At 37.7% G+C, this 24,922-nt stretch overlaps 1 protein-coding gene across 2 annotated transcripts in view; it reads right to left on the bottom strand.

Annotated features, from left to right (window-relative positions):
- Window positions 1-19,028: 19,028 nt before the first annotated feature.
- NMD3 (NMD3 ribosome export adaptor) overlaps window positions 19,029-24,922 on the bottom strand; it is a 32,753-nt gene continuing 26,859 nt past the window's right edge. For both annotated transcript variants that reach the window (XM_034998408.1, XM_034998418.1), the window contains 5 exons: window positions 24,277-24,389; window positions 23,439-23,511; window positions 21,444-21,550; window positions 20,420-20,490; window positions 19,029-19,985 (listed from right to left, as the gene is read on the bottom strand). In XM_034998408.1, the coding sequence (XP_034854299.1) occupies window positions 19,852-19,985; window positions 20,420-20,490; window positions 21,444-21,550; window positions 23,439-23,511; window positions 24,277-24,389 (498 nt within the window). In that variant the 3' untranslated portion in view covers window positions 19,029-19,851. The remainder of the gene's footprint in view (window positions 19,986-20,419; window positions 20,491-21,443; window positions 21,551-23,438; window positions 23,512-24,276; window positions 24,390-24,922) is intronic.

The following is a 24,922-nucleotide window of genomic DNA, read 5'->3' as shown; positions in this document are numbered from 1 at the left end:
TTCTATTGCATCTACAGAATGAGAAGACCTATGTTGTAGACCTCATAAAATGTTAAAATAAGTTGTAATAAGGCATGTGAAAGCATTCTGAGAAATATAAGGTACTACAAAAAGTTACATTAATGACAGGGTTTGCCTTAGTACAGTTTTCCCTAACGTTAACATGTTATACACAAAAAAGGTTCTATTATCAAATTAATTTAGCAAATGCTGGGGTAAGAAAATTCTCCAGATTTCTCTACTTAGGATAGTGATGCCCAACCCAATTAGATCCAATGTGCCTTTGTTGTAAATAAATTATCTTTGTTAACACCTCCCTTACTACCCTGAAACAAAATTCACAGACATATCCTACATAAACGATTTCCAAAAGGACCACCACCAATAAAATATGTATTTTAATACATAAATGCTTGAGAATAACTAATCCAAAAGACATAAGCAGTGAGACACTTGTAGAGAGAATCATGAATATGACAGCTCAAACAAGGCTACAGAGTTGTGCTGTATCAGGGACTCAATACAACCAGTGGTGTTTGCTCATGATGTGCTTTTCTAAAATAGTAAATAATTCTTGGCAAAGCTCCAAACAAAATACAATCCTCCCTGGATTTACATGGTCGTTGTACTCCTAAGACATTCAGTGTCTATTATAAAAATCACAATTACTTTGTATTTATATGTAAAACAGAGTTAGGACCTACCCTAATTATAAACAGATTTTTCAGCTCCATGGCCACAAGGACAAGAGGAAGCCCCAGAGGGCCAGAGACAGCTCTTGCTTTTGTGGGACTGTCTGTACACTGCAGGCTAGCTAGTGTCCATAACCTCTAGGCCAATCAGTATGACAATAAAATACTCCCACAAATTTATAATTTATAAAACATTCCCTAGGGGACAGTACCTCTCCACTGAGAATCATCGGTGTAGAGCTGCAAGAATGAGAAATGGCAAGCAAGACAGAAGTCACACATCTTTTAACACGGCAATGTGACCAATGAAGAGGAAAATGTTAGAACACTTTAAAACAGAACACTTTTCTTTCCCAAATAGTTTCTAAGAAGACTATGGTTTCACTAATCACACTTTGGCAAATATTGGTATTGATCATTTTTTAAAAAGGAAGATTTACTAGAGAAAGCATACTAAGTAACCTGCCACAGGTGATATGTTTTCCAGGAAAGTCTGATGCTTGGCTGGACCTCTCAATGTGTTACCATCTTGGGTCCTTGGGCTCTCCAAGCAATCGAAATTGACTGGGGCCAAGCAGGAATTTCAGGCAAGACTTTTATTGGGGCCTATGCTCAAGCACAAGGGAGATAGCACAAAGGAAAGGGTCCTTCAGGTTGACTGCTCAAGTAAAGGCCAGGGAAAGTTTTTAAAGAGGCTAAGGCAGGAGAGGGAGGAGTGCCGGTTAAGCATGTAGGGGTGGAGAGAGATACAAAAATTGGATGCACAGGCACAGTGGACAGCCCATGCTTCCTCATGCATCTCATGTCTCATTAGCATGTTTAAATCCACTTCTGGGTGTGATTTTCAGTATTAAAATGAGGGAAACAGTTGGTGAAAGATCAGCACTGGAGTCCACCTTGGCATAGATTGGTTTGGTCTTCGCCGGTCTTCCTAGTCAAGTCTCCCCCTTGGTAAGCATACTGCTTCCGCATTCCTACAAGATATGCTACTCAAAGGGGCATAGTGTTTCCATTATCAAGGAACCTGGGTTTTGCAGTCAGGATGGAGGGGACCCGACTCCAGTCCCTGCTCTATCTCAAATGTATCAATAACACAGGAAAAAATATCATCTCTTCAAACACAAGAAAGATGGAGCTCATAGAAACTTTTCTAGGACACCTAGACATCACAGACACAGAGCCTGAATTTCATTAGTGCCATTCGGGATAAATGGTATGAAAGTTTGATATTTGGAGTCCAGACTTTTGCTTGGAAGTCACTTTTATGGTCCTTGGACAGATTAATACATTAATTTATTTTTCAAGGCCTATACATTTCTCTTCTGTTTATTTCCCAAAAGTAAATGGGATTTCTAGATCAGTCCAGTGAATGAGGCAGATAATGTTAACTATTTTTTCATTATCAATTCAATATATAAAATTAAAACAATGAAATATTTATCTCCATTAGTTCTCCAAACTTGCATTTATAAGCATTGAAAGATACATTTAAATTGTAAAATCTACATTTTAGATTTCACTTCTTCCAAACCTGGTTTTAACTCATAACCTAGTGACTACTAAAAAAATGACAGCCTCACTATTTAGGGCATACTGAGGCTAAAAATGTCTCAATCTCTACCTAAGTGGAAGAAATAGGGGTGGGCTCCCTGCTCAGCAGGGAGTCTGCTTCACCCTCTGCCTCTGCCCGTTTCCCCCCCCATACTTTCTCTCTCTCAACTAAATAAAATCTTAAAAAAAATAAATAAATAAAATGGAAGAAATAGACTCCAGTACATAATTACAGAGCAATCAGGTGAATGCTATTAGCTACAGGACTCCAGAGGAAAACACCTCACCCAACCAACCTGGAGACTCAGAAAAAGTTTCTTGAAGACTAATTTGTAGGGAGTCAGAATTATCTCCTTAATTACATGGTCAATACATTTTTAGCAGATTTTAAGAGAAGCGTGAGAACAGTACCTCTGATTTTGTAAGTACCTAGTGTGCACTGGTGCCATCTGGTGGACTTTTTTTTGAAAGCAAGCAGAAACTATATTTTGCAATAGAGTTTATCTTACAGTTTCTGTAACTTGGGGACCAATGTATCAATTTACTTCTAGGTTTCCCTATCAACCTAACTCAGGTTACTTACTACATGACCACATGTCATTTTCATTCAGATTTGTGGATGAGTTAAGTTACATTATATGCAAAATAAGTACTTGACAGTGGTGTAGCAAAGGAAATTCATATGAAATGGGCAACAAAATAATTTTTTTCCATAGTTCTAAACCCACTTCAATTCATCCAAGAGTTTTTAGAGGAAAGACTTAAAAAGTCTAAATTATGGACATCAATGGTCCTACTTAAACAAGATCTAGAGAAGCACAAACCTTAAGGAGAAATAAATTATGATCATAACTACATCAGAGTTAAAGATTTGTTTAATGAAGGACATTTGCAAATTTAACAAATAATAAAATGAGTGAAGATATTTGTAATGTCTGAAACCAACAAGGGCTATTTACACAAGACATTTCTTCAAATCAACACAAGAGGAAAGAAATAAGCATTGACCAAAAAAAGAAATGAAATACAGTATACATAAAATAAATATAATTAAAATGAGGTATCACTTTACACCTATCAGGTTGGCAAAATATAAAGGATATTAGCAAGTGCTAGTGAAAATGTGAGGAAACAAGCTCTCAAGTATTTCTGTTGGAAAGAAATCTGGCAGTACTTAAGTATGCATATATTCTATAACCCTACAGTCTTGTTCCTGGATATATTAGTCACTTATTGCTGTGTAACAAATTACTCCAAGATTTAGAGGCTTAAAATGACAAACACTTATTATCTCAAAGCTTCTGTGGGTCAGGAATCCAGATGTTTGGCTAGGCACCTGTGAGTTTGAGTTTCTCAAAAGACTGCAGTCAAGGGTTACCTGTGTTACAATTACCACGAGAGTAAGCGGGTAAGTAACTGCTTCCAAGTTTTCTCACATAGCTGTTGGCCAGAGATGTAAGTTCCCTACCACACAGACCTCTCCATAGGGCAGTTCACAACATAGCAGCTTGTTTCCCCCAGAGAAGAATGAGAAATGGCAAGCAAGACAGAAGTCACAGATCTTTGGTAAACTATTCAGAAGTGACATCTCATCACACTTGCCCTATTTTATGCATTAGAAAAGAATCACTTGGTCCAGCCCACATTAAAGGGTAAGAATTTAAACAAGGGCATGAATATCGGGAGGCAAGAACCACTGGGAACCATTTTAAAGGCTGCCTACCACACTGGGTATATATCCCAGAAACTCTCAACAGAAGAATAATAAAACAGGGATAAAGCTGTTCATTGCAGTATTGTGTGAAAAATAGTAGCAGGCAACTTAAATGCCCATCAATGGGAAAATAGATGAGAAGAGAAAATGTGATATAAACATATGGAAAAATACTATGCGTTGAGAAATGGTGAACCAAATTTATATGTAGCAACATGGATCTACTTTAAAAACATAAGGCTGGGGCGCCTGGTGGCTCAGTTGGTTAAGCGACTGCCTTCGGCTCAGGTCATGATCCTGGAGTCCTGGGATCGAGTCCCACACTGGGTTCCCTGCTAGGTGGGGAGTCTGCTTCTCCCTCTGACCCTCCCCCCTCTCATGTACTCTCTCTCTCTCTCATTCTCTCTCTCTGAAATAAATAAATAAAATCTTTAAAAAAAATAAAAAAATAAAAACAAAATAAAAACATAAGGCTGAGTGTAACAGAGGAACGTACAACAGCCTTTATTTAAATTTAATCCATGAATAACATTACATATCTTTCAAGAATTTCCATGTATCTACATAAAAGATGGAAGGCAGACATATGTGACGAGGATGACAAAGGGAGAAAAAAAATGGGCATGATGATTTCCATGGACAACATGCCATAAAATGAGCATGAACAATTCAATTCTGTGGTTCTAAAGGCGTGAAAACCAAGGCCCAAGAGACGGGAGTGTAACTAATGCATCCCTCTGTGGTGGTGCTCAGGCCTCCGAGTTCTTCCAGGGAGAGCGAGTTACTGACGATAAAGTCACTTTACCCTTCAATGTGCTATTCTGAACATCTTGGGGCTGGGAGACATCAAACTGTGTTTCTACTGTGTTGCCAGGTGGCTTCCTGTTAGGCAGGGAAGGGAACGGAGGAAGCTGAAGAAAAAGAAAGGCTGGGGCTCCCAGTGTGCGGCAGTTGCTGGCAGGCGCCTGTGCTGCTACGACAACGGGTGCTTCCGGGCGAGCGGCCGGGCAGCTTTGGTTAGCCAAACGCCCTTCGGTTCAGTGACATCTCCGCAGTAGATCAGACCTGCCTCTGAGTACAGCCACGGGTCACCACACAGGGCTTCAGCGTCTGCAGCTCCTCATCTTTTGATTGCTCCAGGCCCACTTGCCGTCTTCCTTTTTTGCACTTCTGGCCCCTTTATGTCAGTACACACTACAAACCAGCTGGAAAATACTGCTTTTCTGGGGCGCCTGGGTGGCTCAGTCGGTAAGCGTCTGCCTTCGGCTCAGGTCATGATCCCGGGGTCCTGGGATTGAGCCCCACATCGGGCTCCCTGCTGGGCGGGAAGCCTGCTCTCCCTCTCCCACTCCCCCTGCTTGTGTTCCCTCTCTCGCTGTGTCTCTCTCTGTCAAATAAATAAATAAAATCTTTAAGGGGTGCCTGGATGGCTCAGATGGTTACGTGTCTACCTTCGGCTCAGGTCATGATCCCAGGGTCCTGGGATCGAGCCCCATATCGGGCTCCCTGCTCTGCGGGAAGCCTGCTTCTCCCTCTCTGGCTCCCCCTGCTTGTGCTCCCTCTCTTGCTGGGTCTCTCTCTGTCAAATAAATAAATAAAATCTTTAAGAAAAAAATGGGCTCTTTTGTGAGACTCTTCTAAATAAATTCCATTAGATAGAACTGAATAAACACACATACACACTCTTTAGTCACTTTCACTTTTCTCTAAGGAACATCTCAGATTATCAAAGATGAATAAATTGCACAATAAAATGTCAATATTCACTCATTTCTTTCAAATAAATCACTTGATAACAGCAAAGAATTCTTTCTTTTCCTCTAATATTAGCTCTGATCATGGCACTGCTTTTGATCTTTAACTTTTAATTCTGAAATAATTATATACTCACAGGAAGTAGTCAAAAAAAAAAAAAAAAGTACAGGGAGATCCTGTGCATTTTTCATCCAGCTTCCTACCACGGTAATCTTATATAATTATAGTATAGGATCAAAACTGGGAAACTGATACTGACACAAACCCACAGAACTTATTATTCAGATTTTGTAAGTTTTACAAGCATTTGTGGGTGTGTGGGTGTGTGTATGTGTGCGAACGCATTCACATGTGTGCACAATTTTATCACCTGGATAGTTTCATGTGATCATCACCACAATCAAGAACTATTTCATCACTGGGGCATCTGGGTGGCTCAGTCAGTTAAGTGTCCAACTCTCGATTTCAGCTCAGGTCATGATTTCAGGATCAGGAGATCGAGCCCCAGGTCAGGCTCTGTGCTCAGCATGGTGTTTGCTTGAGAGCCCCCTCCCTCTCCTTTTGCCCCTCCCCTGGCTCATGCTCTCTCTCTGTCTCAAATAAATAAAATCTTTTTTTTTTTAAAGATTTTATTTATTTGACAGAGAGAGACACAGTGAGAGAGAGCACACAAGCAGGGGGAGAGGCAGAGGGAGAGGGAGAAGCAGGCTCCCCACTGAGCAGGGAGCCCGATGCGGGGCTCGATCCCAGGACCCTGGGACCATGACCTGAGCCGAAGGCAGATGCTTAACGACTGAGCCACCCAGGCGCCCCTCAAATAAATAAAGCCTTTAAAAAAAAAACAAAAACCTGTTCCATCACCAAGAGGCTCTCTCATGCTACCCCATTAGAGCCACACACAACCTTCACATACACCCCCATTCCTAAACCCTGGCCGTCACTAAGCTGTTCTACATCTCTATAAGTTTGTTGTTTCAAAAATATTATCTAAATAGAACCATACAGTATGTAACCTTTTGAGATTAGTTTTTTTCACTCAGCATAATTCCCCTGAGATCCATCCAGGTTGTTGTATCAATAGTTCATTCCTTTATATTGATGAATATTATTTCATGGTACGAATGTACAAGTGTGTTTATAGCAACAGTATTCAATTTCCTAAAAAAAAAATACTCTTCCTAACAAAATCTTACACGAAAATCAAATATCTACATAAAAATGAAGCTCCTCAGCCTGACACAGAGTCAGGAAAAATTGGAGTTAGGTCATCTTAACCTTCCCCACCTGCCCAGGGCACCTTCCAGAGCACTAGCTAAACCATTAGAACCTATAATACAGAAAGGAGAATATATGGGAATGAAACCAAAATAATTTTTGTGCCTACTCAGAATAACAGTGAAAGTAGAAGTGAACATCAGGCTGCTCTAAGGGAATCTATAGGAGTACATCGACTGTCACCTGAACTTTAACCCTAATTAAAATTGCAAGTAGGAAAAAAGGAGGTTGCCTATTCCTATAATAAGAAAAAGTATTATCCATTAACTGCTTAATGAAACAAATTTTAAAGATGCAAAGACTATCAGTTATTGCCAATAATGCTGCATAAGAAACCACCCCAAAACTCAATAGCTTAACAATAATCACTTACTCTCACACTCATGGATTTATCAGCTGTTTAGGATGACACTACTTTAAATGTTCCATTCTGAGCCAAGTTGGGGAGGGCAGTGACTACTACCCAGGGATATTCTTCTTACAGTGATGCCAGGACAAGAGCACCAAGTGCAAATAAGCAGAAGCATTTTAATCCTATCCTCTTACCATATCTGCTAACATCCCATTGCCAAAGCAAGTCACACAGCCAAATCCAAAGTTAAGGGGCGAAGAAATACATTCCACCACCATGAAGATGGGGCAAATAAAAAGCTATAATATGTTACTACAGAGAAATTAAGAATTGTGACCAACAATTCAATCTATCAGACACAAAAGACTTGCTATCTCCCCAAATATTTCCTCCATCTGAATATGCCTTTGCTTAAGCCTTTGGTCCCTGACAAAAATGAAAATTCTGTCAGGGGTAACATTTTACTCCATAACTTTATTTATCCCTTAGTATCGAAGTATTTCCTATGAAAAGAGAGAAAGGGCAAATGTGACTAGGGAAGGCAAAGAGTAAGAGACTGAGGGAACCACCCCAAACAAACTTTTTGCTATCTTACAAATTTACCTAGGATCAGAGACTATCTATTCTCACAAAATAAAAGACAAAATACCACAATGGAACTCTATAATCAAAATACAAATTTTTTAAAGATCCTCTTTGAAGACAGAATTCCACATCCCAGACCATTCAGAGTTATTACCACCCCAGAAATCTGTCTGGTAACATTCCACGGAGACTTGCACAGCACTTAACAGTCACTCTTGAATCCAGATGAACACTGATTTATCTCAGCCTTTCTCAAGTAGTCAGCCCCTCGACATTATTCTGATCCAAATGTATAAATACAGGAAAACACAGAAAACACATTTTGTACTTGTGGAAGACCACCCAATAAATTCCTTTCTGATTAGAGAACAGCTTCTCTGAATAGGTCCTCTGTCCATGTGGTTATTTATAAATATCATTTGTGCCGTTATATACAGTAAAGTACCCTGGAGGAAGACAACAGTTTACTGTATTAAGCTGAACAGTGTGTGTTACACTACAACATCAAACCTCTGTGGTCACCTAATTAGCACTACTCACATAAAATTTACCGAAGTTTAGAATTAGATGCAGATTCTATTTCTATAAGTAAAATGAAGTCTTGAACATCATGAACAACTCTCCCTATAAATCCCACTTACCATCTCTCCAATGCCATTAAGATCTGCTTGGTTTCTTATTTTATGGATAGACTTGTAAGGAATTAGTTAAAGCCAAACTATACCCAACAAAAATTTCTACCCATTTTTCAAATTATTCACATAAATCAGATAGTACCATTAACTACTTATTTGAGGACCTGTGCATTGTGCTGTATCTGCACTGCCCTAAAGAAATGTATAGTCTAGTTAGAGAGAAAGGCAAATACATATAAAAATAGTAATAATAACTCAGGAGCATATAAAAACTACCAAAGTAGGACAGATAGTAACTGCTATAGAAGTTAGATCAGTGTGGACTGGACCTTACCTGAGTTAAACTAGAAAACATTGAATGTAGAGAGAGAACATGTCAAACATCAAGAATAGTACAAAATAAAAGAGACACTCGCATAAACCGTACCACACGGTAGTTATCTATCTAGAAAGGATTTTGTAATGTCCTGAGATTCTTATATACTCTCTGACAGTTATTTCCTTCCTAAGAAAATAATGAGCAAAATGGCCAGATTTCTTACGGGGGGGGGGGGGGGGAGGATGGAAACCAACCTGGAAATGCTCAACTTCAGAGACTAGCTAATAAGATATTGGTATATCAGTCTATCAATTGCCTAATGCCACAACAACGCTGTACAATGACCACAAACCCACAGTGGTATTCAAGTTTATTGCCCATATGTCTGCAGTCAGTTGGGGGATTGGCTCGAAGGTTCTGCTGATCTTAGCTAGGCTTACTCACACATCTGAGGGTTAGCTGGCTTCATCTAGAGCAACTGGGGCCATCTGGTCTGTGTGATCTGTATCTCTTCTTCCAACATGCAACCAGGCAAGTTCTCACAGCTATGATGAGGCCCAAGCCATCTGGAGACCTAAGCTCAGAATTTCTACCTCCTTCTAATCATCAAAGCCCAGAGTAAGAGTAAAAGGGCTCTACAAAGTTACATCAGGGGTCAGCAAACAACAGGCCTCAGGGAAAATCTGGCCCACTGCTTTTTTTTTTTTTAAGTTTTATTAGAATATAGCCTCTCCCTTTCATTTACATATGGGCTACGGCTCATTCATGTTACAATAGCAGAGTAGTTATGACAGAGACCATATGACCTGCCAAGTCTTAAATGTTTATTATTTGGTTGTAGGCTGTAGGATAAAGGGAATGAAACACAAGGAAAAGGGAAGAATTAGGGCTATTTCTGCAATCTACCAGTGGAATGTTGGTTTATTAATTCTATATATTTAGATTTTTATTTTTTATTTCTTTTTTGACAGAGAGAGAGCGAGAGAGGGAACACAAGCAGGGGGAGTGGGAGAGGGAGAAGCTGGCTTCCCGAGGAGCAGGGAGCCCGATGTGGGGCTCGATCCCAGAACCCTGGGATCATGACCCGAGCCGAAGGCAGATGCTTAACGACTGAGCCCCCCAGGCACCCCCTATTTAAGACTTTTAATGGCTTAGAAAAGACTTATAAAATAATGCTAAGAAGTAAAAGAAGGTTAAAAAAAAAATTATATAGGCAGTACAATCTCAACTCTACATAATCATGTAGAAGTATGTGTATTACATATAAATAATTCATATACATATATTATTTTCATATATATTTTTAAAGGCAAGCCACAGACTAGGAGAAAATATTTGCAAGATACATATCTGATAAAAAGGACTTGTATCCAAAATATACAAAGTACTCTTAAAACTCAATAATAAGAAAACAAACAACCCAGTTTAAAAATGGCCCAAAGGTCTGAATAGATACTTCATCAAAGAAGATATACAGATGGCAAATAAGCATATAAAAAGATGCTCATGACATTGGTCATCAGGGAACTATAAGTTAAAATAACAATGAGATACCACTACCCACCTATTAGAATAGCTGAAATCCAAAAAACTGACAATGCCAAATGCTGATATGGATGCAGAGAAACAAGAACTCTTACACACTGTTGGTGTGAATGCAGGACAGCCACTATGGAAGACATTTGGCAGCCTCTTCCAAAACCGAACATACTGTTACCACAAGATCAGCAATCATGCTCCTAGGTATTATCCAACTGATTTGAAAACCTATGTTCACACAAAAACCTGCACAAGGAAGTTTACTGCAGCTTTATTCATGATCACCAAAAGCTGGAAGTAACCAAGATGAATGAATAGGTGGATAAACAAAGCATGGGATATTATTCAGCAGTAAAAAGAAACAAGCTAGCAAGCCACAAAAAGAAGAACATTAAAGGCATACTGCTAAGTGAAAGAAGCCAGTATGAAAGGCTACATATTATAGGATTTCAATTATATGACCCTCTGGAAAAGGAAAAACTAATGAGATGGTAAAATGGTCAATGGTTGCCAAGGGTTTGGGGTTCAGGATGAACTGGTGAAGTACAGGGCATTTTTAGGACAGTGTTAAAACTATTCGATATGATTACCATAATGGTGGCTACAAAACATCAATCTGTCAAAGCCCATAATACTTCATTGTACAAATAATGAACCTTCATGTATGCAAATTAAAAAAAACATTTAGGTCAGGGGATTGAATTCAGACTGTGACAAGAGATTCTAACTGCATTATAAATATATAAAACAAGGTCACTGAAGGGGATCTGATCACCCTGAAGGTGCTGATCTAAGTAACTCTAGAAATGAGTGCAGTCTGTAAGACTAAGGCAAAAGGAACCGCACATAAGCATGTTGTTTTTCATGGGATACAGGTTAACAATTTTGTATACTAGAATTGAACAATTAAATAAATGGATGGTAGAAGATGAGAACAATGGCTAAAGTTAGAACAATTCAAACAAAATAAAGTAGCATTAGATAATCACCAAAAATATAAAATAAATAGTCATGAATCCATATTGCTATAAATAAATGAACAAATTAGTACATGGGAGAAAAGAAACAAATCTTCCATAAAGAAAAATTCCAAATAATTTATAGAGATATCCCACCCTCAAGGAGTGACAGTATGACTCACTACTTCTTAGGTATAGTCTGTGCATAATGACTTCCTTCTAAAGCGTACATTATGGAAAGGGGGGAAAAAAGAGTAACTTTACAGTGGAGAAACCAGACAAATACTACCTCAGTCAGGTGATCAAGGCCAACATCAACAGTGATAAATCATGTTGATAGTATGTGCCTTGATATAATGTCATGAAAATAGCACTTTGCCTGTGGTCTTTCTCCCAATAACCTATAACCTATAACCCCAGTTCCTTGAGAAAAATATCAAATTCCAATAGTGGGGTATCCTACAAAATATTTGACAAGCACTCCTTAAAACTGTGAAGGCCATCGAGAACAAGGGAAGTCAGAAAAACTGCCACTGCCAAGGGGAGACTAAGGAAACATGACAACTAAATTTAACATGGTAACCTGAATGGGATCTTGGTGGGGGGGGGGGGGACCTACATTAAATAAGAACTAAAGAAATCTAAATAAACTACTAAACTAAAAAAACTTGAGTTAATAATAATGTAACAACACTGACTTATTAAGTAACAAAAGGAGAAGATGGGTGTGGCATATATGGAAAGTCTTTGTACCTTCCCAATTTTTCTGAAGATCTAAAACTATAAAAAATAAAGCCTATTAAAAAAAAATCAAAAACTTTAACAGTGATAATCTCCTTATATTGGAAATATGGGTAATTTATGCCTTTGTCCTTATAGTTCTCTGTGCCACACAGATTTTCTAGGATAAGCTCTGTGTTGCTCTAAAAAGTGTAAACTTGTAAACTAGTGTTCAACTTGTTTAAATAGTAAACACTAGAACTGTGATTATAAATTTTAAAAGCAGACACTATTTATTGAATAATTACAATATGCTATATATTGTAGGCTAAGAATTTTAGCAATACTCTGTGTAGTGAACAGTATTATTCCTTTTTAAAATGTGAGGAAATAGAACATTAGAAAGGTTAAGTCCTACAGCTAATAGGTGCAGGTAAACTGACCCCAACATATCTTTTTATTTCTATATAATACAGCTTCCCCAGAATTACTTGTTCAGCACTTCATAAACTATTGCTAGTACATATAGTATCTTAAATTACTTCACAACAGTGCTATGAAGTGAATTATAAAAAGCCGTATTTATGTGAAACTGTGTCACAAGAAAAATGTGTGGCAGGCACCACTGCAGGGCTAACTCCACCAAAAAAGAAAAGAAAATCTCCATCAGATAACAACACAAGCTGCACAGCTATAGGAGAAACACAGTGGCTACCAAACCTACACCTAATAAGTTTTAAGTATTACAGAGAACTTGTTTTACCAGAAGGTATCATGAATCATACCTTTTCCCTAAGTAATAAAGCAGTCCTTTCAAAATGTGTCAAGTCAAAGAACTAAAATTGAATATTCTCCTCACACTACTTTGAAGTTCAAAGAGATATTGAGACTGACTTCTTGCCTTCATCAAGGCTTACCACCCCACCACTGCTCTCAAGTTATTTCAACATGTGACAGAATTGATAAACAGAATGAATAGCCTCTATCTGTGCTTTTTATGATGCCATTTCATGATTCCTTAACTCACAGGGTGACTCGACTGAGGCTCCTCTATTTTTAGGTAAATTGGTCTGTATCATGAAAATAAGCCAAGAGCAGAGTGGGGCCTGAGCAAGGGAAACCCAAAACCTGCCCAAAGAGTTACGTTAAAACATCAGTATCCATGAACAAGATCAAATACATGGATAATAATGTGGAGAACAGAGACAAAAGAAAAAAAATAAATTCCCTTACAACTTACAGCATTGACAAGTCCTTGAGACAGGCAGAGTGACCTTCCTCTAGGAACTCAAATGCCTCAATGTTTATACTTTGCTAAGGGTGAAAGGCAATCTTAGCTTGACATTAACCTGACCTCCATAGATCTCCTTTAACATATAATCGGAGGGGTGCCTGGGTAGCTCAGTCATTAAGCGTCTGCCTTTGGCTCAGGTCATGATCCCAGGGCCCTAGTATCACTCCCTGCTCTGTGGGAAGCCTGCTTCTCCCTCTCCCACTCCCCCTGCTTGTGTTCCCTCTCTCACTGTCTCTCTGTCAAATAAATAAAATCTTTAAAAAAAAACCCATATAATTGTAAACTTCTTTTATCTCTACCCCCACCCCCAAACATCCTCCAACCATATGGCCCATTGATATACATCTGAAGGATTTCATGACTAAGGTTTTACTAGACAGTAGTAAATTACACTTTTCCTAATAACAGCTAGCCCCTAAAGGTCCTGGAAGCCTTGCTTCTGAAATTCCTTAGAGACTTAGGCTATCCCTAACCACCTCCCAATTTGAAAGTATATATAATCATTCACTCCTCACAACCCTGGTACAGCTTTTTCTGCCCACAAGTCCTGTCCCCGTGCTTTAATAAAACCACCCTGTTTGCACTGAAGATGCCTCAAGAATTCTTTCTTGACCGGTCACTCCTGAACCCCAACATTTCCACATCAGATAAGAGCCTATCAAAATGACATAGAAGCCAGATTGATGGGGTACCCACTGGCTAATTCTGGGACAACAAGAGCATCAAAATAAAAAATTCAGGGGTGCCTGGGTGGCTCAGTCGGTTAAACCTCTGCCTTCAGCTCAGGTCACGATCCCGGAGTCCCAGAATCAAGCCCTTGTATCAGGCTCCCTGCTCAGGGGGGAGCCTATTTCTCCTTCTCCCTCTGCCCCTCCTCCTGCTTGTGCTCTCTCTCACTCTATCAAATAAATAATATCTTTAAAAAACATTAAAAATTCGGGGCACCTGTGTGGCTCAGTTGTTAAGCGTCTGCCTTTGGCTCAGGTCATGATCCCAGGGTCCTGGGATTGAGCCCCGCATTGGGCTCCCTGCTCCTCGGGAAGCCTGCTTCTCCCTCTCCCACACCCCCTGCTTGGTGTTCCCTCTCTCGCTGTGTCTCTGTCAAATAAATAAATAAATAAAATCTTTAAAAAAATAAAATAAAATAAAAATAAAAAAGTTTTAAAAATTTAAAAATTCAACCTATAAGGAAACAAACAACCCAATTTCCAAGTAAAGACAAAAGATGTGAACAGCCATTCTACCAATGAAGTTATACGAGTAACAAGCACATGAAAAGATGCTCAACATAATTAACCATTAGGGAGATGCAAATTAAAACTACAAGAAGATTGCAATGACGTGGATGGACCTAGAAGGTATTATGCTAAGCGAAGTAAGTCAATCAGAGAAAGACAAGTATCATACGATCTCACTGATACGAGGAATTTAAGAAACAAGACAGAGGACCATAGGGGAAGGGAGGAAAAAATGAAACAAGATAAAACCAGAGAGGGAGACAAACCATAAGAGACTCTTAATCTCAGGAAACAAACTAAGGGCTGCTGGAGTGGTGGGGGATGGGAGGGATGGGGGACTGGGTGATGGACACTGGGGAGGGTATGTGCTATGGTGAGCGCTGTGAATTGTGTAAGACTGATGAATCACAGACCTGTACCTCTGAAATAATACATTATATGTTAAAAAAAAAAAAAGTAGGAAAGGAAAAATGAAGGGGGGGAAATCAGAGGGGGAGACAAACCATGAGACTATGGACTCTGAGAAACAGAGGGTTCTAGAGGGAAGGGGTAGGGGGATGTGTTAGCCTGGTGATGGGTATTGAGGGCACGTTCTACATGGAGCACTGGGTGTTATACGCAAGCAATGAATCATGGAACACTACATCAAAAACTAATGATGTAGGGTGCCTGGGTGGCTCAGTTGGTTAAGCGACTGCCTTCGGCTCAGGTCATGATCCTGGAGTCCCGGGATCGAGTCCCACATCGGGCTCCCTGCTCAGCAGGGGGTCTGCTTCTCCCTCTGCCCTCTTCCCTCTCGTGCTCTCTGTCTCTCATTCTCTCTCTCTCAAATAAATAAATAAAATCTTTAAAAAAAAAAAAAAACTAATGATGTAATGTATGGTGATTAACATAACATCATAATAAAAAAAACTAATGATGTAATGTATGGTGACTAATATAACATAAAAAAAAAAAAACTACAAGAAGACATCACCAGCCACCTATTAGGATGGCTTTAAAAAAACCTGGCAACACCAAGTAGTGGTGAGGATGCAGAGTCACTGAAATGTTCACATACTGCCAGTGGAAAAGTAAAATGGCACAAACCATTTCAGAAAAACAGTCTGGCAAACTTTTATAAGTTAAATATACATTTACAATAGGATCCAACAATCCCATCCCTACTTTTTTACCTAAGTAGAATGAAAACTTGTACAGAAATATTCACAGCAGCTTTACTCCTAATCATCAAAACCTAGAAACTCAAATGTCAACAGGGGAATGGGTAACTGGAACACCGTATTACTCAAAATAAAAAGAAACAAACTCTTGATATATACAACACCTTGGATGAATCTCAAGTGCACCATGTTGTGAAAACAAACAGACTCAAAGGCCACATACTATATGATTTCATTCACATATTTTGGAAAAAACAAACCATGAGGTCAGAGAACATCTCAGAAGTTGCAGGGTGAGTGGTGTGTGGTTAAGGATGAGGAAAGGGCTTGAAAACAAAGGGGTAGCAAAGGGAATTTGTGGAGGGTTAGGGGAATGATAAAATTGTTCTGTTTTGATTGTGGTGGTAACTGCGTGAATCTACATGTGTTGGAAGTTATGGAACTGTACATCACAAGACTGAATTTCACTGTAAGTTAAAAATAAATTTAAAAAGAAAAATCAAGCAAAAATAATGATTATAAAGGAATAAATCCTCTAATTCCTTAAAACAGAAAACCAACTAATAACCAAGGAAGCTTAGGGACATCTGGACTAATCAACAGCACAAATCTCCTGATACAAATGCACTGAGAATTTGGTATTACTTCTGGGAATTTGGTATCACTTTTAGTCCTGCTAAAAGGGTTTACCCTAAATCTAATCATGAGAAAATATCCAAGAAGCCCAAATTGATATCATTCTACAAAATAACTGGCTTGGACTCTTCAAAAATGCCAATTACATAAAATGTAAAAACTCAAGAACTGGTCCAGAAGAAAGAAGTCTAAAGAAATATGAGAACCCAGTGCAATGCACAATCCTAGATTTATTTTTTCTATAGTAGACTTTGTAGTTGGGACAAACTGACAAAATTCCAATATGGACCACTGATTAAATATCAGTACTGTGCCAATGTTAATTTTATCATTTTGATCATTGCACTAGGGTTATATAAGAAAATTCCTGGGCGCCTGGGTGGCTCAGTTGGTTAAGCGACTGCCTTCGGCTCAGGTCATGATCCTGGAGTCCCTGGATCGAGTCCCGCATCGGGCTCCCTGGTCGGCGGGGAGTCTGCTTCTCCCTCTGACCCTCCCCCCTCTCATGTGCTTGCTCTCTCTCATTCTCTCTCTCTCAAATAAATAAAATCTTTAAAAAAAAAAAAAAAGAAAGAAAATTCCTTGTTCTTGGGCAGTGGGGGGAGACACTGAAATATTTAGGGGGTTACTTTAAATGGTTCAGGAAAAATTAATTACGAAGAACGCAAATGAAGTGAGCGTTTGCATTTGGCAAATCTGAGTGAAGGGTATCCAGGAATTCTTTGTAATAAACTTAGTCTGAAATTTTATCAAAATTAAATTATTATTTTTTAAGATTTTATTTATTTATTTCAGACAGAGAGAGAGAATGAGCAGAGAAGGGCAGAGAGAGAAGCAGGCTCCCGGCTGAGCAGGGAGCCCGACGCGGGGCTCGATCCCAGGACCCTGGGATCATGACCTGAGCCGAAGGCAGACGCTTAACCGACTGAGCCACCCAGGCGCCCCTCAAAATTAAATTATTAAGAAAAAGTAATAACACCCGTGGGCTAAAAATAACAGATCAAGTAATCTAAAGGACAGAATCAATATGAACACATTTACTAAAATAGTCCAGGGAAAACTTGGCACTTACTCAGTATTGACTACAGAGGAGTAGTGTCTAGTCCTGGCACTCAGCCTGGAGTTCTAGATTCTACTGTGGCAGATTAGCTTGATGCTGTTAAATATCTGAATTACACAAGTAACTCTCTCCCTCAACTGTTTGCTTGCTCATAAAATGACTTTCGACTACAAAACAACACCTTCAAGTGAAGATCTGACTACACAAGAAGCTAACTGACCATATGGCTTAGAAATCACTCCTGTATTATAAATCAGCTTTTTGAGAATTTGATTAATACCAGCCTTCCCAAACTGTATCAACTCTGGGACAACAACAAGAGTATTTGGGAAACCACAGCCTGGGAACTTTAGAGTAACTATACTCTAAAATGGTAGGTTTATCAAGGCTGTGTAACTCTGAGAATTCGGCTTATTAGTTTTTCTATTACCTACATTCCTTCACCTTGTCACAGCCTTCTTTCAATCAACAGGTTTCATTACTCATAAAGACAACATCAAAAAGAGTAAGACTAGGGGCACCTGGGAGGCTCAGTCATTAAGCGTCTCCCTTCGGCTCAGGTCATGGTCCCCGGGTCCTGGCATGGAGCCCCGCATCGGGCTCCCTGCTCCGCGGGAAGCCTGCTTCTCCCTCTCCCACTCCCCCTGCTTGTGTTCCCTCTTCCACTGTGTCTCTCTCTGTCAAATAAATAAATAAAATCTTTAAAAAAAAAAAAAGTAAGACTAAATAAGTTTAGTGGGAAATTATACTTCTCAGTGAGAAAATCATATGACAAGTACTTAAATAACTCCACCTAGGAATACTGCATAAGATACTCTTGTCATTTAAATACAACACTAATACAATCACTTCAAGGACACACAAAAAAAGGGGAGAATGTTTTTATTTTCATGCTTTTTCAAGTCTTGACATAGAAGAGGTAAACACAAACCACAAGTGAAAATTTTAACTAAATATGCAGACAGAACAGGAACGACTATATGAAGTTCAGGCCTTTACCCATAACTTCAGAATTGGGGAGTCTAATCTTAAAAAAAGGAAATGCTCCATTCATCGCTTACTCAATTTCCTTATGTAGTGGTATAGCTAGAGTTTATGAATTAGCTTTTGGTTCTGGCATACTTATTAAGTCTAATCTTGCTTATAGAAATAGGATCTTAAAATTTCATTCTCAAAACACTTTAAAACTCAAGCAAATGCTTTTCTTTTTTTTTTTTTAAAGATTTTATTTATTTATTTGAGACAGAGAGAATGAGAAAGAGAGAGCATATGAGAGGGAGGAGGGTCAGAGGCAGAAGCAGGCTCCCCACCGAGTAGGGAGGCCGATGCGGGACTCGATTCCGGGACTCCAGGATCATGACCTGAGCCGAAGGCAGTCGCTTAACCAACTGAGCCACCCAGGCACCCAAGCCAATGCTTTTCATTCAAGGATGTAGAAGGCATTCCTTTTTCAAGTCTGACTCATGGTTTTATAAAGCATAAAGATCATTTTTATTATTTCATCATCTATGTGCTAGATCGTAATATTCTTTTTGATGGTGATATATTCAATGACAGAAACTTATATAAAGAAAATTCCTTCTCAATTTGTAAACCAAAATTTCAAAAGCAAAAATGCTTGAAGTGATAGGAAGACATTTTTATGACACAAGCAAGCTACTGGTCTAAGCTGCTGGCATGAGCAAAAATAACAAAAGTACAAATTGTTAGTTAACCCTTAAATAATCTATGTTTGCTACAAATCCACAAATACTTTAAATATATTTTCTTCTGCAATAAAAATTAAGATAACCCCAATTTAAGCTTTTGAAGATGTTAATATTATGAATAAAATAGATTAACTTCCCCCTGAATGTCCAGTAATAAACTAAACCCCAAGTTACCTATCCCAATGACATAAAAATGATCTAAAGTGGATCAAAGTGCATTAACAAGTTCATATAAAAATGATTCTTCATATGCTCTTTTACTAAAGCCATCAATGCAAAAAGAAATGTAAAAGCTTGTTTCATACTTGAAGATTTAGGTAACCTCCAAGGCATCACAACTTTTGAGATTTCAAATCTGGCGCTACAGTATGCAAAAATACTAGGGTATCCTAAAAAGGCAAACTTAAAAAATTCCACACATAAAATGGCCTAAATATCATTAATAATTACATTCTTCATAATCTTTTATCCAAAAACTTCAAAGCTATCAATCTCGTTCAGTGCTTTGAATGAACAATCAAAATAGTCCTATTTATTCAAGTTTAAAACTAAATTTCTCCTTTCTCAATATGGAAGCATAGGCGGAATAGACAATCAAAGTTATTTCATCCAACATCCTGAGTCTACAGACATGGAAATCATCTACAACACAATCTCACTGTGTCATCATCGATTCAGCTTCTTCACCAGTAGCGTCTTGGGAAATGTGGAGGTCTTCAAGCATCTCAGCCAGACTAATTCGAGGGGCTCCTTCATCATCTGTGTCACTTTCCACAGGAATGGTTGAATCTAAAAAAAAAAAAAATACAAGGAGGATTTCAAATAAATACAAATATGGAAATATGCAAAATGCCTCCCCCCACCATCATTACTATTATTTAACCTTATTATATCTGCAGTTCTTGTATCCTATCTAGAGCAGGCATTTAGTCACTAAATGAATGAACTACATAAATGTATCAATAAATATCCATTGGTGTAAGAATCAGGAACTTGAGGGATTATAGCAAGATACAAATAATATCAAATGTGGTAAAACAACATTTCAATAAGTCTTACTGTTCTGCAAGTATTTTTATTTTTTGTAAATGTTTAGTCAAGTTTTAAAAACAAACACAGAAGTCATTAATGGAATGAAAGTTTAAGATACCAAAATATTTATAGTGGGGTAATATATCTATACAAAGCAAAAGATACAACTTAAACACTCCTAAAACACTAACCTCTATAAATGTTTACATTTTTCCTAATTGCCTCATCTTCTTCAAGATCTTCAAGGAAATCTTGGTATTGCCTACAAAAAGAGAAAGAAACATTTAACTATTTGATCTTTACCAACAAAGTATGAAGTTATGTTTTCTTCATTTTCAGCACTATAAGATAAATGTGTTCCAAGTATTAAAATCTTTAAAAATAATATCTGAAGGTCAAATATGGATGTTAAATACTCTGACAAGTTAAAAAAAATCTTTTCTTTCAAAATTACATGATTAAAAAAATACATACTTGAATATAAGGTAATATTAAATATAAGACGAGAAAACGTCCTCCTACTTTACCATCCCCCCCCAAAGTCTTGTGGCCAAGTTAAAATACATACACTTTTAAGACCATAGTTGAAATAAATATGTACATACAATATCTAATTAATTTAACATTATATATTTGTAAATACTTATTTTAAATTACCTTATGAGATTGTATTTTGGAAGTATTACTATTTCCCACTCACATTTCATGACATAATTTTATTTAAACTCTTCATTTTTTTAGATATCAGTGTCTTCACCATCATTAAGGCCACTTCTGAATTGTCCAATATACTTTTCTAGAACACAACATCTTCATTTCTCCTTAAGTTGTTTGAAAAATAGCATATTTGATATCAATGGGCTCTTTTCTTTCTATCCTAAGTCGTAAGTACTGACTTGCTATTTGTGATATCCACAAAGTACTTATTTTAGCTTTTCAAATGCACTGTTTACAATAATGCTGCAATTCTCAGGCCAAAACCCAGGAAATAATAATATTAATATATATATATTATATATACATACATATATAATATCATTAATCCCCTTATACTGATTTAATTAACACAACAGCCTCTTACACTGATACAATTAACACAATAAGAATACAAAACTAATACTGAATGCAACAATCGTGTGATAACTATATATAAAAACTATACAGATTTATTATAAGGATTTCCTTTGAGACAATATATAAGGTTTAAAGTAGGACCTTTCATCATCTGTATCCATGTTTTCTTTATCTCTTGCAAGCTCTTTCAGTTTCCAGTTTCTACGACGCTGACGTTTGGTACGGTCATAATTCTTCTTGATTAATACCTAAAAGTAACAGCAGTATTTGCAAAGTTACAAAAAAATGGGAATGAAGTAAAGAGGCCTCAAAGTCCAACAAAGTTAAAAAATGAAAGACTATGAGAAAGCCAGAAAGTCACCAGACTGATGACAGTTGGTTACATCTTAGGAGACAAAAGTAGGGATCAAGAGGCAGTGTCAAGAGAACTTGCAATATTTTTCTACATGTACTTAGTATTTTACGAAAATGCATTCTGCCATTATTTTCATAACTGTTAAAATTTAATAATTGAAATTTTCCAGTGATTCAAATTAAATTGCTTTTTTATACCAAAAACTTCACATTTCTAGTGTCTTTTTTTTTTTAAGATTTTATTTATTTGAGCGAACAAGAGAGAGAGGTGGAGAGAGAGTGCGAGCAAGTGAGCTCTAGCGGGGAGGAGCGGCAGAGGGGGAGGGAGTAACAGACTCCCCACTGAGTGCAGAGCCCGATGCGGGGCTCAATCCTAGGACCCCAAGATCATGACCTGAGCCAAAGGCAGCTGCTTAACCGACTGAGCCACCCAGGTGCCCCTCTGTTATCTTTCTTTCTTTAGACACAGCAGAGAGGGAACACAAGCAGGGGGAGTGGGAGAGGGAGAAGCAGGCTTCCCGTAGAGCAGGGAGCCCGATACGGGACTCGATCCCAGGCCCCTGGGATCATGACCTGAGCAGAAGGCAGACGCTTAACCAACTGAGCCACCCAGGCGCCCCTGGTGTCTTTCTTTATACCAAAGTTCAGTTCTCAGCTACCATTCACATAATCATCCTGAAATATTACCACAGGCAGACATTTTCCCTCCCTTTTATTACTACTAATAAGCAGTTATAGATAAAACTTTATCTTTTACAAATATATGTCCTGGACAGTTTAAAAAACTGAGTAATAAAAATAATTTTACACAATACAAAATCTTGTATGACTGTCTTGATGGCCTTGACTCTGTTAGGCTTTTATCTAAACTATGCTTCTATTTCCTAATTTACTAATTAATAAAAGCACAAGTGGGTGGTGAGGGGGGAGTCCTTCTTATACCATGACTTCATTTTTGCCCACATCTAAAGAGACTAGTGAAGATTAAGCAATCAGGAATTAGGGTCTTTCACATTCACTCTTGCTTAGGATTCTAATAAACTCATGTTAGAATTTAACAGGCTTACAGGCTTTTTTCAGAAGAAACATTCTTTCTCTAAAACTCAACATTGTAAAGATTATTTTCAATTGCAATTACATGCAAACCTGAAAAATCTGAATAATGGTTTTAATTCTAAACACTTTAACTGAACAATATATGAAATAAGCTGAGCCAAGAAGAATGAACCTAAATTAAGTTCTAATGGTCATCATTTTTAGCTGCAAATTTATTTTTGCTCTACAGATGATATCAAGCATTTTGACAGAGAATGGAAATTCAATTATAAGAGCAATGAAAAACTCAATAAATCTTGGATTTTCCCCACAAAGACACATGATTAAATATGAAGACTTTTGCCATTATACCTTAGCTGCAATTTCTTTTTTTTTTTACTTTTTTTTTTAAGATTTTATTTATTCATTTGAGACACAGAGATACAGAAAGAGAGAGAGCGAGCACGAGCAGGGGGAGAGGCAGAGGGAAAGGGAGAAGCAGGCTCCCTGCTGAGCCAGGAGCCCAATGTGGGCCTCGATCCCAGGACCCTGGGATCATGACCTGAGCAGAAGGCAGACGCTTAACCATCTGAGCCACCTAGGCGTCCCCCGTTAGCTGTAATTTCAAAAGAACCTCTAAATTGATTTGTTACTTTCATAAATGTGAACTCAACGCATCTTACCCATAAGTGTTATTATATCAATCCTCTTTAACACAGGAAAAAAGGAAAAAATCTAAAGCCTTACCACATCTGGGACTCTATCGGAGTTCATTTTGTTGACATACTCATCATTTAAGTTACAGTTGGCCAAATCAAACCTGAAATAAAAATAATTAAACATTTAATGACAAAAACATTTATTTTTTCCACATTCCTTCTTATTTAATGGATGTTCACCCGAAAGTTCTAGAATTAACATTTAATATGCTTTCCCACATTAAAAGTTTTGCAGTTTACTATACAATGAACATGCCTCTACAGATCGGGGTAAAGATAACAACACATTTTGATCTCTAGGTTTCACATATTACCCATCACTGTCCATCTTACTATGTACTTGTAAAAGAGTCGGAACAGACATATATCAGTATAACATTAGAATTCAGTTAGATGGTTCAATTTAATTAAAAAAAAAAAAAACCCACAAGAGCAAAAGTAATGCCTATGGCATGCTGGTAAGCTCTGTATTAGAATAGACTGTCCAATTCCTGTGAAGGATTCTTACATATATGGCTTCCATATTTTGAAAGTAAAATATTTGAGCAACAGCATATTCATAATAAAAAACTATCCACTCCCCAAAAAAGCTACAAATATGATCTAACCATACAACTTCAGGGTTCAATTACTCAAAATCTTGGATTAAATGATTCTTTAAGGTGATGGCCAAAATGGAGTAACTATGGGCTTTTGTCCAATCTAGTTTAATTTAGTTATCAATAAAGTGAACTGTAAAGCTCCTAAGAACTCTTAAATTCTTTGTGGAAACACATCTTTGGTAGTATTTTAGATAGCTTTGCTGGCTCCCAAAGAAAATTTGCAATGCTAAGTGCCAGTTTAAAATACTGTAAAATAATACAAACCCCAACACCAGGTCTCCAGGATTTAGAAGATGTCCCAAATGAGTACGACAAAAATACTGTTTATCTGTATTCATTTCAGAAGTTTTCTGTACCCAGACTTCCCCAAGGGTATGCTTGACAGGAAAGAAAATGCACACTTCAATAATCCAAGCATAACTCAAAATGCATCTCACAGAAACTTAATACAATGTTAATTTTGGTTTTCTAATTTTCATTTTAAAGACAGCAATTGTTTTATTTTTCAGATCTCTGAAACACTGTCAAAATTAACAAATTACTGTACTGAGTACAGAAAAAGACTCAATAAGGAATATATAAAATAAATATCTTTATTAAGATTTTGAGACTTTATAAAACATTAACAATATCACCTAAATACAGACATATATAGAATTTTCAAAACAAATGTTTTCACAGGGAGATACATAATACAGACTGAGCAAAAAGAATAACTGAAAAATCTTAACTCCAGGAAATATCCTAACAAGCCCCTGTTTTACACACAGTGTTCAAAAAACCAAGGTTCAGACAAAGCAATCTAGCAATCCCAGTGGCACTACTACTACTAGAGAACCCAAATCTTTATGAAATCAATATTTTGGATGTGGGCTATTTGAAGTATAATCCTTTTTGTCCTGTTGCAGAA

The sequence above is a fragment of the Mirounga leonina genome, unplaced genomic scaffold, assembly GCF_011800145.1.
Source record: "Mirounga leonina isolate KUSES-001 unplaced genomic scaffold, KU_Mleo_1.0 Mir_115, whole genome shotgun sequence".
NCBI lineage: Eukaryota > Metazoa > Chordata > Mammalia > Carnivora > Phocidae > Mirounga > Mirounga leonina.
Note: the sequence above shows the minus strand (reverse complement) of the source record. Positions and strands in the feature narration are given on the sequence as shown.